The sequence below is a fragment of the Pelodiscus sinensis genome, chromosome 1, assembly GCF_049634645.1.
Source record: "Pelodiscus sinensis isolate JC-2024 chromosome 1, ASM4963464v1, whole genome shotgun sequence".
Taxonomy (NCBI): domain Eukaryota; kingdom Metazoa; phylum Chordata; order Testudines; family Trionychidae; genus Pelodiscus; species Pelodiscus sinensis.
In genome coordinates, this window is record NC_134711.1 from 300052326 (window position 1) to 300066413 (window position 14088).

A 14088-nucleotide genomic window follows, 5' to 3' on the forward strand; every position below is an offset into this window, starting at 1 on the left:
CTCTAAAGGTAGTCATGAACAATTACTCATCCTTAAATGCTGATAATACTCAGCTTATTTACTTTCCAACTATTGCAGACTGCCTCCTGATTGTCTGGCAGACAGTTGTGTTTGGAGGATAGACAGCTGGTTCAACCCAGACGGGTAAAGTGAAGCCCATGGGTCATAAATAGCATTTTTAGGAACTTTGAGATGGTTTAAGGAACTCTGATGTCCAGGAGGGTGGAGCCACCATGTGGGCTCAGGATTACAGACGTCACTCTAGATTGCTTTTTCAGCATAGAAATGCATGTTGCTGTCATACTCTGGCGTGGTGACGCCATTGCCAAGATCTGTGAAAAGCCCATCCTTTTCTGTGTATTGTGGGTGTGGTTTTGTTTGTTCACACCTTAGGTACCTCCAGGCAAGATTCTTGTAACTGAGTCCTAGTCGAGCTGCATCAATTATAGGACATAGCTGCCCATGTGCTCCATGGCACTGAACCAAGTGGATCAGTTTTATTTAAATATTTTTCTTAAAAAGTTTTCATTTACAACATCCCAGATAGTTAAACTTAGCACTTCAGATTTTCAAAGCACTCTACAGATTTCAGCCAACACAGTGCTGCTATAGGAAAGCAGGTAGTTAAGTATTATTACTGTACCCATTTTGCAGATGGAATCAATGGACAAGAGTAAATAAATTAAAAATAAATACACAATCATGTTCCATAACACATTTTTTATTTGGTGGGGTTTTTTTCAGTTTTGCACATTTCAGTTTATGGTTGAGTAAATATATCTTCCATCACTTCTACTTTGCTCCTTTCATATCCTTTTTATTTATTTTATTTCCTTTTTTAATTTCTGTTATTTCCTTATCCAGTTGTTCTTCCTTATTGCATTTTATAGTAAATTTGTACTATGAACTTTGCTCCTTAACATTTAATTTCAAGCTATAAAAAATTTGGCACCATCTTTAGTTCCTCTAAGTGCTAAGAGCACCATGTTCTTACAGACTTTCTGTTTTCTGTTCTCTCTTTATAACACAGGCCATAGCTGTATCTTTGGCAAACTGCTCCTTTTCACTTCCTTATTCTGGGCGAATCAATTCCATGAAGGCAAATAATCTCATGTACATCTTGTTCTCTCACCTTTCCTTGAACTTACATGTGGACACCAAAGAAATGACTCGTGAAAGGCTCTCCTTATTTCTTTCCTGTGACTAGTGATTCTGGATGTACCGATGTTTGGGTGCCCAACTTGAGACACTCTAAAGGGGGCTTAGTTTTTAGAAAGTGCAGAGCACCTAGCTACCTTGAAGGTGTTGTGATTGAGTACTCTAAAGCTAAGCCACCCAGAATCAATAATCACTCCTGATAATCTTGGCCTCGGTCAGCAGGCAAAATGACCCATCTTTTCAGTGTGAATCTTCTTCCTTTAAAACCACATATGGATGGGCTGGCTTTGGAATTCTGGGTTGTGTCTTATCTAATAAAAGTTACTCAGTTTCTTCCACCCTCTCTAAATTTCTTTTCCAGTTCTGAGTACAGGCAGTCCCCGGGTTACATGGATCCGACTTACATCGGATTCCTACTTACAAACGGGGTGAGGCAACCCCGCACTAGCTGCTTCCCCCCAGCAGACCAGGGAAACGCGAAGCTAGCGTTCCCCCTCCCCCAGCAGACCAGGGAGATGCGGAGCGGCTTTTCTCAGCAGACACCTCAGCTTGAGAATAAAGGACTGAGGGAAGTGAGGTGTGGGAGAATAAAACTGAGCTCTGGAGAAATGTTCGGCTAGAGTTTCCTCTACAATATGTACCAGTTCTGACTTACATACAAATTCAACTTAAGAACAAACCTACAGTCCCTATCTTGTACATAACCCGGGGACTGCCTATACTTCCTTCAACACAGGAATGCAGGGGCAAGATTAGAAGGGCAAAGGCACAAAATGAGCTCAAACTAGCTACGGGAATAAGGAAAACAAGAAGACTTTTATAAATACATTAGAAGCAAAAGGAAGACCAAGGACAGGGTAGGTCCACTGGTCAGTGAGGAGGGAGAAACAGTAACAGGAAACTTAGAAATGGCAGAGATGCTAAATGACTTCTTTGTTTCGGTCTTCACTGCGAACTCTGATGAAGGAATGCCTGACATAGTGAATGCTAGTGGGAAGGGGGTAGGTTTAGAAGATAAAATAAAAAAAGAACAAGTTAAAAATCACCTAGAAAAGTTAGATGCCTGCAAGTTACCAGATCCTGATGAAATGCATCCTAGAATACTCAAGGAGCTGATAGAGGAGGTATCTGAGCCTCTAGCTATCATCTTTGGAAAATCCTGGGAGACAGGAGAGATTCCAGAAGACTCATGTCATACCAATCTGATAGCTTTCTTTGATAGGATAATGAGTCTTGTGGAAAAGGGAGAAGCGGTGGATGTGGTATACCTAGACTTTAGTAAGGCGTTTGATACTGTCTCGCATGATATTCTTGTCAATAAACTAGGCAAATACAACTTAGATGGGACTACTATAAAGTGGGTGCATCACTGGCTGGATAACCATACACAGAGAGTAATTATTAATGGTTCACAATCCTGCTGGAAAGGCATAACAAGTGGGGTTACGCAGGGGTCTGTTTTGGGACCGGTTCTGTTCAATATCTTCATCAACGATTTAGATATTGGCATAGAAAGTACGCTTATTAAGTTTGCAGATGATACCAAGCTGGGAGGGGTTGCAACTGCTCTGGAGGAGAGGGTCATATTTCAAAATGATCTGGACAAATTGGAGAAATGGCCTGAGGTAAACAGGATGAAGTTTAATGAAGACAAATGCAAAGTGCTCCATTTAGGAAGGAACAATCAGTTTCACACATACAGAATGGGAAGTGACTATCTAGGAAGGAGTACAGCAGAAAGGGATTTAGGGGTTATAGTGGACCACAAGTTGAATGAGTCAGCAGTGTGATGCTGTTGCAGAAAAAGCAAACATGATTCTAGGATACATTAACAGGTGTGTTGTGAGCAAGACATTCTTCCACTCTACTCTGCGTTGATTAGGCCTCAGTTGGAGTATTGTGTCCAGTTCTGGGCACCTCATTTCAAGAAAGATATGGAGAAATTGGAGAGGGTCCAGAGAAGAGCAACAAGAATGAGTAAAGGTCTAGAGAACATGACCTGTGAAGGAAGGCTGAAAGAATTGGGCTTGTTTAGTTTAGAAAAGAAAAGATGAGGGGGGACATGATAGCAGTTTTCAGGTATCTAAAAGGGTGTCATAAGGAGGAGGGAAAAAACTTGTTCATCTTGGCCCCTGAGGATAGAACAAGAAGCAATGGGCTTAAATTGCAGCAAGGGAGGGTTAGGTTAGACATTAAGAAAAAGTTCCTAACTGTCAGGGTGGTCAAACACTCGAATAAATTGCCCAGGGAGGTTGTGGAATCTCCATCCCTGGAGATATTTAAGAGTAGGTTAGATAAATGTCTATCAGGGATGGTCTAGACAGTACTTGGTCCTGCCATGAGGGCAGGGGACTGGACTCAATGACCTCTCAAGGTCCCTTCCAGTCCTAGTATTCTATGATTCTATGATTCTTCTGAAACTTACCTTCTGATTTTGTCTATTTCTTTTCTTCTGACTGTTATTGATTTTCCTCAAATGCCAGCCCTCTTGACCCCTATTCACCATCTGAAACTCTTCTAGCCAGCAATCCTTATTCTCTTAAATCAGGATATCTCTACCCTAGAACTCCAGTAATTACGTCTCCCTTAAGTACTCTTCTAACACTGATGAACCAGCAAAAGCTCTCTCTCCAATCTGACAACACTCCAGACAAAAATAAAACCATCAAATGGACAGGTTTAAAAATCACTCCCATTCCCTTTTATTACAGCACACAGAGAACATAATTACATCTGAAGACTCTTTTTATATTTCTTTATTCAGAAAATTTTTCTTTTGAATTCTTTTTTAACTTGATTTTAAAAAAAAATTGAATCCTGATTTGTAAACTTGCTTAAGCATTTCTCAACCCCCTCTTTTCTCGACAGCATTTCATCAAGGTTCTGTGATCATAAATATCAATCAGGGGAATACGTATTCTATGCAGAAAATGATGATACGTATGTGAATAAAACAATGACGTTGCATGTAAAACGTAAGTAAAAATGCACAGGTTTAATGAACTCCGTGGGTGGGAAATCCTGACCTCTTTGAAGTCAATCAATAGAAATTTTGCCATTGACTCCAATGAGGTCAAGATTTCACCCCCTATGTTATTTTAATCTCTCTTTCATTTTACAAAAAAAGTAACAATGTATCATATTCTAGGTCAGGAATTTTTAAAATATTCAAGAGTGAGGTATAGCTAGATGTCAAATACATTAGAACATACAATAAAGCAAACTCTTTTTAAAGAAGAAGAAAAATAGATTGGATGAATGGAAATTTTAAGAGGTAATCAGTATTAAATATGTGTGCTAATGTCTTCTGTTTCCTAATGTCTCCCATATAAGTATGTTGTTATTTGCACATCTCATAAACAAGTCTGTTTTTCTTTCTGCCACCTATTTGGGAAAAAGGTTTATTTGCGTATTGCAGCTTTTGGAATACAGTAAGAGTGCAACTACACTGCCATTCAAGGTGTGATTACAGCTCACATATGCATATCTGTGCTATCCAGCACAACTAGAAATAACAATGAAGAGCTGTTGGCACAAATTCTGGCCCATGCCTTATAAACTCTTTATTATTATTTTTAATTGAGCTAACTAGAAGATTGAATTAAGGTATGTCAACTCCAGCTATGCAATTAAGGTAGCTGGAGTTGTGTATCTTAATTCAACCTTCTAGATAAGTATAGACCAGGCCCTAGTTCTTATTAATGTTTAAAGAAAACTATGGCAATGTGAACTAGGAACGTTTTAGTTACCATCCAGAGCATCCACACAGGGAAGTTAGAGCACAGCAGTTTGGTGCTATTCGCACTCTGTAATTTGAGCTGAAGGGCAGTGTAGACAGCCTCATACTTCTTGTTTCACCCTTACTGAACACTCTGTAGGCCACGTTCACCTGCAACCTATGCCTCTTTTGTGCCAATAGAGCTCCATTTATTTCAATAGAAGCAGTCCTGATTTACATCAAAGTGAGAGGAGAATCAAGTCCTATGTGCCTGGTTTGTTAACTAAAAATCTCCAAGCTATATATATAACCAAGCAGAAAATACCAAAGAAATGTCAGACATCTGATACAATCAGGTAATAGCCATTTTCAAAGAATTCCTCCTTCTAGTGTGCCACCCGGAGCGTGGACAAAAATAGAACAAGAAAAAGAAAACTTCTCAAGAAAACCACACTGAGCAGGCACTAAGGCTGTGTCTACACTGGCATGAATTTCCGGAACTGCTTAAAACGGAATATTATTCCGTTTTCAGTTTTTCTGGAAAAGGAGCATCTACATTGGCAGGCTGCTTTTCCGGAAAAGCCCTTTTTCCGGAAAAGCGTCTGTGGCCAATGTAGACGTGCTTTTCCGGAAAAGAGCCCCGATCGCCATTTTTGCGATCGGGGCTTTTTTCCGGAAAAGACTACTGGGCTGTCTACACTGGCCCTTTTCCGGAACAGTGTTCCGGAATAAGGACTTATGCCCAAGCGGGAGCAGAATAGTTTTTCCGGAATAGCGGCTGATTTTGTACAATAGAGCGTCGTTGCTTTTCTGGAAATTCAAGGGCCAGTGTAGACAGCTTGCAGCTTATTCCGGAAAAGTGGCTGATTTCCTGGAATAAGTGGCCCAGTGTAGACACAGCCTAACTGAAATAGTTAATATTACTTCAAAAAGGCAAAATACACTTAATCCATAAAAGTGGGCAAGGGCGGAATTTCAGGCAGGTAAGCTCCCTTTACCAGCCAGGGGCAAGAGGCAAGCATAGAATGCAAGTACTTTCCCCTCACTCCCTTAGCATCCGGAGAATGGGATGAAAAGCTAGCCACATCCCATGCTGCACAGCTGCTGGGGCTTGGGAAGAGAAATTTCTCTCTGCTGATACCCTGTGCTCTTGTGTAGGGCTTAATGGAAAGCTACACAGCCGTGCAGCCGCACAGCTTAGGGGAACTTGGGTTACATGGTGCTTCTTCAAGTTCTAGAATGTCATCCCTCCTCCCTTAGTTTACTGCAAAAGGGTCAGTCACTGACTATCTCAAAGGCAGTTGCAAGGCTAGGTCTAAAGCTATACAAATTGTGCTCCACAATTTGCATCCATAAATTTGCATCGCTTTTTCCAATTGTTTTTTCCGGAAGAGGCTTTTCTGCCATTTGGCCCTGTCTAGATGGAAAGCCTCCTCTTTTGGAGGAGCCCTTATTCCTTGTGAAACGAGGAATACAGGGCTCCCCAAAAGAGCGCATTTCCTCTTCCGCGAAAAAAAGTGGAAGAACAAACGCATTCCCTGGACATAGCACAGTTTTTCTGAGATACCTCTGGTATCACGGAAAAGCCCCACAGTGTAGACATAGCCTTGGTGTCATGGTTCTTTTGGCATCCAGCCATTCAGGCCATGAGATGGTATGCCTCAGTTTTCCCTTTCATGCAGCAAACCAAATTTGCTATAGTTTCTCTGCAGCGGTGAGCTTTAAATCTTTTTTACAGGCATTAACTGAGAAGTAGCGTTACCATAAAGTTTAACATCCATATCAAAATTCTTATTCCCCGAGACATATCATTAATACCAAAATTTTATCACACACGGGCATATCACACTGCATAATGAAAAGAGAAAAACAATAACAGAAATTGTGGAAATGGCACAGGTGCATAACAACTTCTTTGTCTTGGTTTTCACTAAGAAGATTGGTGGTGATTGGATGCCTACCATAGTGAATGACAGTGAAAATCAGATAGGTTCAGAAGTTAAAATAGGAAAAGAACAAGTTTAAAATTACTTAGAAAAGTTAGGTATCTTCAAGTCATCAGAGCTTGATTAAATGCATCCTAGCTGATGAAGGAGATATCTGAGCCATTACCCATTATCTTTGAAGGGCATGGCAAACGGGAGGGATTCCAGAAGACTGGAAAAGGGCAAAAATAGTGCCCATCTATAAAAAGGGAAATAAGAACAACCCAGGAAGCTACAGATCAGTTAGCTTAATTTTTGCGCCAGGAAAGATAATGACGCAAATAATTAAGGAATCCATCTGCAAACATCTAGAAAATAGTAAGGTGATAAGTAACAGCATGGATTTGTCAAGAATAAATCATGTAAACCACCCTAATAGCTTTCTTTGATAGGACAGCAAGCCTTGTGCATAAAGCTTGTAGTATAACGGTAGACGTAGTATAATGAGACGTAGTATAATGAGATTTAGTAAGACATTTGATACAATCATGTATCAATAAACTAAGGAAATACAATATATGTGGGGCTACTATAAGGTGGGTATATAACTGGTTAGATAACCTTCCCACAGAGTAGTTATCAATGGTTCACAGTCATGGTGAAAGGGCAAAACAAGTGGGGTTCCATAGGGATCAGTTTTGGAACTAGTTCTGTTCAATATCTTCATCAACTATTTAGATAATGGCATAGAGAGTATCCTTATAAAGTTTGTGGATAATACCAAGCTGGGAGGTGTTGCAAGTGCTTTGGAGGACAAGGTCATAATTCAAAATGATCTAGACAAACTGGAGAAATGGTCTGAAGTAAAAAGTAAAAAGGATGACATTCAATATGGACAAATACAAAATACTCCAATCAGTTTCACAAATACAAAATGGGAAGTGACTGTCTAGGAAGGAGTACTGCAGAGAAAGATCTAGGGGTCGTAATGGACCACAGGCTAAATATAAGTCAACAGTGTGACACTATTGCAAAAAAAGCAAACAACATTCTGGGATGCATTTACAGGAGTGTTATGAGCAAGACATGAGAAGTAATTCTTCTCCTTTACTCTGCACTGATTAGGCCTCAACTGGAGTGTTGTCTCCAGTTCTGGCCACCACATTTCAAGAAAGATGTGGAAAAATTGGAGAAGATCAAGAGAAGAGCAACAAAAATGATTAAAGGTCTAGAAAACATTACCTTTGAGGGAAGACTGAAAGAACTGGGTTTGTTTAGTTTGGAAAAGAGAAGACAGAGAGGGGACATGATAGCAACTTTCAAGTACCTAAAAGGATGTTACAGGAAGGAGAGAGAAAAATTATTCTCCTTAACCTCTCATGATAGGACAAGAAGCAATGGTCTTAATTTGCAGCAAGGGAGGTTTAGGTTGGACATTAGGAAAAACTTCATAAACGTCAAGGTGGTTAAGCACTGGAATAAATTGCCTAGGGAGGTTGAGGAATCTCTATCATTGGAGATATTTAAAAACAAGGTAGACAGACATCTCTCAGGTTTGGTCTAGATCAGCGGTCAGCACACGACCCGATTTTCACTGGCGTGAGGGGCGGGAGCTCAGCCTTACTCCTCCCCCTGCACAGGGAAGAGACTCTGGTCCCCATCCCCCATCTCTACTCACCCCAGCACTGCTGCCGGTCCGGTGAGTGCGCTGGGGGCACAGGGATGTGGGGGAAGGAGGGGAGGAAAGGAGGATGCGGGGGCAGGATGGGAGGGAAGAGGGGTTGCTCTTAGGGGCACGGGATGATACAGGGGGTCAGGCTGGCGAGGGGAATCATGGGGCTCAGAGAAGAGGTGAGGGGGGATACAATTTGGCTTTGCAGAAGCTGCACTTTCCATTACTCCCCATTTCTTTGCTTCCTTTCCCAACTAGCTATTTGGCTGCATTCTCATCCTCTCACCTTCTCTGTGTTACCCCCCCAGCCTACATCACTGATGTAGCCCCTGACTAAGGCACTTCACTACTGTGGTGTTCCAACCCCCACGGGGTGAGGAGAAGGGACAGGGAGGACTAACGTTTGGGGCTTCCCATAAACCAGATTTACTTTTGTACTTTTTGGGGTTCCAGAGTTAGTGGATTTTGTGGACCCCCTTAGGCTCTGGGACGGGAACAAAAATGAGGGGTTCAATGTACAAGACAGGGCTGCCAGCAAGTGGAATAGGGATGCAAGGCCGGGTTGAGAAGAGCAAGGTCTGGAAGGGAGTTTGGCGGCAGGAGAAGATGTGGGGTGGGGACACGAGAGGGAGTTTGGGGGTACATCAGTGAGGGTATGTCTACACTATAAAGGTTTTTTTGGAAAAACAGTCTTTTTTCCAAAAAAAGGTCACTTGCATCCACACTGCAATCACATTCTTCTGAAAGAAAATTGAAAGAACAGAGCGGTTTTTCTGACATAGGTAATCCTCATTCTACTAGAAAGAAGTCTTTTTCTGAAAGAGCTCTTTCGGAAAAAGGTGTGTGTAGACAGGGAAGAGGGAATTCTTTTGAAAGAAGAAAGAGGAAAAAGCACAGGTGCCCTGGTGGCCACTCCATCCACAGTAATCACAGCTGAAATGTGAGATAGCATCCATTCAGTGTGGATGCTATCTTTCAAAAAAGCAGATCACTTTTTTGGTGCACTTTGGCAGTGTCAATGCTCTTTTTCGGAAGAAATTTTTCCGGAAGATCTCTTCCGGAAAAGCTTCTTCCAAAAGAAGCCTGCGGTCTAGACATAGCCTGACGGCTGGAGATTTTGGGAGGAGTTTTTTTGCTTCTTACTTGTGTGGTCCCCAACTGATTTTTCTGTGGGTCAGTGACCCCCGACCCAAAAAGGTTCCCTACCCCTGCCATAAATAAAGAAAACATTGTTAGTAATATCATTGCCATTGCTTTACATTAACTCTTTACAAAAGAAATGCTCTTCAGTGGGAATCAGGCAATGAGAATTTGCCTCTTCATCTGTAGCATAGTTTGGAGGAATGGTTGGGTTGGGTTAGGAATGAGGAAGTCCTGAGTTTTAATCCTGGCTCTGCCACTGATTCACTAAGAGACCTTGGCTTAGTTACTTCACCTTTTTTGTCTCCATTCCATTATATATAAAAAGGAATTAAAAATACTTACCTATTTCACAGAGGTGCTGTAGAGATTAACTAACATGCCCACTGGTGATGGAATGCTTTATAAATATCTAAGTAGATTTTGATCACTTTGGGGCTGTGTCTAGATTGGCTAGTTTTTCCGGAAAATCAGCCGTTTTTCCGGAAAAACTTGCCAGCTGTCTACACTGGCCGCTTGAATTTCCACAAAAGCACTGACTTCCTACTGTAAGAAATCAGTGCTTTTTGTGGAAATACGATGCTGCTCCCGTTTGGACAAAAGTCCCTTTTGCGCAAAACTTTTGCGCAGAAGGGCCAGTGTAGACAGCTGAGATTTGTTTTGCGCAAAAAAGCCCTGATCGCGAAAATGGCAATCGGGGCTTTTTTGTGCAAAAGCGCATCTAGATTGGCCATGGACACTTTTCTGCGTAAAGTGCTTTTGCGGAAAAGTGTCCGTGCCAATCTAGGGTACGTCTAGACTACCGCGTTTTGTCGACGGAAGTTTTGTCGACAGATACTGTCGACAAAACTTCCGTCGACAAAGAGCGTCCAGACACATTGAGTTCTGTCGACAAAGCAAGCTGCTTTGTCGACAGAACTCCATAGTCTGGACGCAGTGTTACAGGCAATAACACCTTCTGTCGACAGAGTTCTGTCGACAGAAGGTGTTATGCCTCGTAAAATGAGGTATACCAGCGTCGACAAAACTGCTGAGTTCTGTCGATGTTATGTCGACAGAACTCAGCGGTAGTGTAGACGCTGGTATAGTTTTGTCGACAAAAGTCTACTTTTGTCGACAAAACTAGGTAGTCTAGACACACCCCTAGACACTCTTTTCCGCAAATGCTTTTAACGGAAAACTTTTCCGTTAAAAGCATTTGCGGGAAATCATGCCAGTCTAGACGTAGTCTGGGTGTGATAGGTGCTGGCATTAAGAATTTGGGGGTGCAGCTGCACTCCCTGCCCTGAAGTTATTTCCGTTATAGAGATGGTTTTATTCATGGCTTTTAGCTCCCCCATTATACAACTTGTTCCACGCTCCTGAGTGTAACCTTATAAACATAACTATATTATTGACTAAAGTATTGTTTTACATTTGTTTGTATTATGTTTGTTACAGGAAAACCTGAAGTAATAATACAGTCAACATCAAAACAGATTACTTGCTTCTCTGATAGTTACCCTGCACCATTTTGGACTTGGAGGAAATGTCTGGGACCTGATTTTTCTAAGTAAATAAAGACATTTTCTATCCTTTTTCATTTAAATTATCTTGTTTGTGATGTTTCTTTAGTTAAATAAAGACTAGCAGGTGACTAGGACTCTGAAAGATGAACTTTGGGGTACCTAAAAAAACTTTAAAAATAAGAGGTCCTATAGTACCTTAGGGCATGTCTACCCTGCTGCGCTATTTTGAAAAAACTCACTTTATTTCAAAATAATAAAGAGTGGAACTAGAGGACCACTCATTGTTTTTTGCGTTAAGTTATAGATTAGCATGGCTACCCCTGTGGGGTACTTGTAAAATAATAAATAGCAAGCTGGTACAAGGATGAATCAGACTTTGGGTATGTCTACATTACCCTGCTAGTGAAACGAGGTGTACCGGTAGTTCGGAATAGGCACCCTAGTCCGAACTACCTAGTTCGAGCCCCATGTAGCCGCGCTGCACGGGGTTTGAAGCAGCGGGGATTTAAAAATGGCGGCTCCCCGCTTATGCTAATGAAGCCCGGGAAATTCAAATCCCGGGCTTCATTAGCAAGTGCGGTATGCATACATTACCCCGCTAGTTCGAACTAGCGAGGTAGTGTAGACATACCCTAAGTGAGAGATTTCCTTGACTTTAACCAAAACAACATCATGTCCAGATATATGTGTATCTGAAGCTGTGTATTTTGAAATAAATACAGCTGTGTTCATAGCCATAGCTAGACATTAATTGAATTACAGTCTCCCAGTATGGATACTGGATCCCACATAAGCTTTCCTTGGTGCATTTAGTATTCTTAGTGAATCAAAGTATCAGGACCAGTAGCTTTGCCAGGGAATATATCAAAGGTCACCTCTGTACTTATGCACTGAAGATCGATCTTCTGGTATTCAATTTAACAGGTCTAGTTAAAACCCACTAAAACAAATGCTGAGGGTGCCTCCAGTTGGTCCTGGTATCCTTTGAAGTCACGAGGAGTAAGAGAAGCCGATGAGAGTGTGTGCTCCCGTCGACCTCCCACTGTGAAGACAGTGCCAACCTCGGGTTAGGGTGTGTCTACTGCAGCTACATTATTTATGTAGTTCTTGTTGTGTACTTTAAGCTGACCTTCTGGATCTAGTACAGGCAGTCCCCGGGTTACGTACAAGATAGGGACTGTAGGTTTGTTCTTATGTTGAATCTGTATGTAAGTCGGAACTGGCATCCAGATTCAGCCGCTGCTGAAACTGATCAGTTTCAACAGCGGCTGAATCTGGACACCAGTTCCGACTTACATACAGATTCAACTTAAGAACCCCAGGCGTCCCCAAGTCAGCTGCTGCTGAAACTGATCAGCAGCTGATTCCAGGAAGCCTGGGGCAGAGCAACTCTGCCTCGGGCTTCCTGTAGTCAGCCGCTGGTCAGTTTCAGCAGCGGCTGACTTGGGGATGCCTGGGGCAGAGCAGCTCGGGTGCTGCTGGGTTGGTCCAGTAGCGCGGCCGCTCCTCGGCGCTACTGGACCAACCCAGCAACACCCCAGCTGCTCTGCCCCAGGCGTCCTGATTCAGCCGCTGCTGAAACTGATCAGCAGCGGCTGAATCAGGACTCTTGGGGCAGAGCAGCTGGGGTGCTGCCGGGTTGGTCCAGTAGCACCAAGGAGCGGTGCTGCGGGACCAACCGGCAGCGCCCCACCTGCTCTACCACAGGCCCCGGGCTTTGCTCCATGTCTCCCTGGTCTGCTGGGAGGGGGGGCACTAGCTGCGTCCCACCCCCAGCAGACCAGGGAGACGCGGAGCAAAGCGGCGGAGGACCCGGGCCGAACCGCGGCGCTTCCAGATCAGCTGGAAGCGCCGCGGGTCCGGCCCCGGGTCCTCCGCCGCTTTGCTCAGCGTCTCCCTGGTCTGCTGGCTCCCCCAGCAGACCAGGGAGACGGGGAGCAGCTTTTCTCGCCCCGGAGGAGGCGGGCGGTGGGACCAGGCGTCCCGCCGCTCCAGTCCTCCGGGGCGAGAAAATCCCTGTTCGTAACTGGTCGGATCCGCGTAACTCGGGGACTGCCTGTATAGACCTGGCCAAAGTGTCAAGATATTGGTTTGGTTTATTTAGCCATTTCATTATGTGGAAGTGCATTAACAATCTGATCTAATGCCCAGGGAAGTCAGTGAGTCATTTCATTTACTGCAATAGAGATTGAATCAGGCCCTAAAACTGCAAGGTACCAGGATATTTCTTGTATTGTGTTGACATGATGTTACTCATTTTAAAAAGCTCATTCCTACATTCCTACATTCAAATTAAGGTACCAGGTCAAATATATTACTGGAATTTTATTAATGAGATTTAAAATATTTTAGAAAGGTGTTTTTTTTTATATTTTATTATTATTTTTTCTATCCTTGCTTCTAAGTCCACTTTTTTATAGGCCTAATTAAACAGAAATCACAAAGAGAGGAAAACATATAATTAGTAAATTTAAAATATTTCTTATAATACATCATCGGAACATGTAGGTCTAGAAACCAGTGTTATGTGCCCCATTAAAATCTGGCAATCTCCTCTTTCCTTTAACATAAAAGTCCTCTTTCTAAATATCAGACATTAGTTTTGTTTCTTATTCAGGATTGAATGTTTTCCATTCTAGGCCTTGAGCCAGTTTAATTGGGTGGGTGGGAACAGTATGCATTAGAGGAAGGACAGAAACATTTTTAGGGCAGGTTAATCTTTTTAAATGGCAGCTATTTTGAAGCTGCTGAAAATTTTGGAAGATTTAAAGTCGTTCCAGCAGAAATGGATTAGTGGGCAGAGTGAAGGAGAAACAGTCAAAGCAGAACACAGATGAAAGGCCAGAAGCCGAACTTGGAAATCCCTTGAATTTATGTATTTTACTTATTTATTTAGATTCATAGCGTCAGCTCCTCGGCAGATGTAAACTGGCGTAGATCCATTAGAAGCAATAGAGTTATGCTGAT

At 42.5% G+C, this 14088-nt stretch overlaps 1 protein-coding gene across 7 annotated transcripts in view; it reads left to right on the plus strand.

The window, feature by feature from the left end:
• Positions 1–14088, plus strand: part of FLT3 (fms related receptor tyrosine kinase 3) — a 95524-nt gene that overhangs the window by 54666 nt on the left and 26770 nt on the right. For all 7 annotated transcript variants that reach the window (XM_075919217.1, XM_075919216.1, XM_075919218.1 and 4 more), the window contains 2 exons: positions 4027–4133; positions 11054–11165. In XM_075919217.1, the coding sequence (XP_075775332.1) occupies positions 4027–4133; positions 11054–11165 (219 nt within the window). The remainder of the gene's footprint in view (positions 1–4026; positions 4134–11053; positions 11166–14088) is intronic.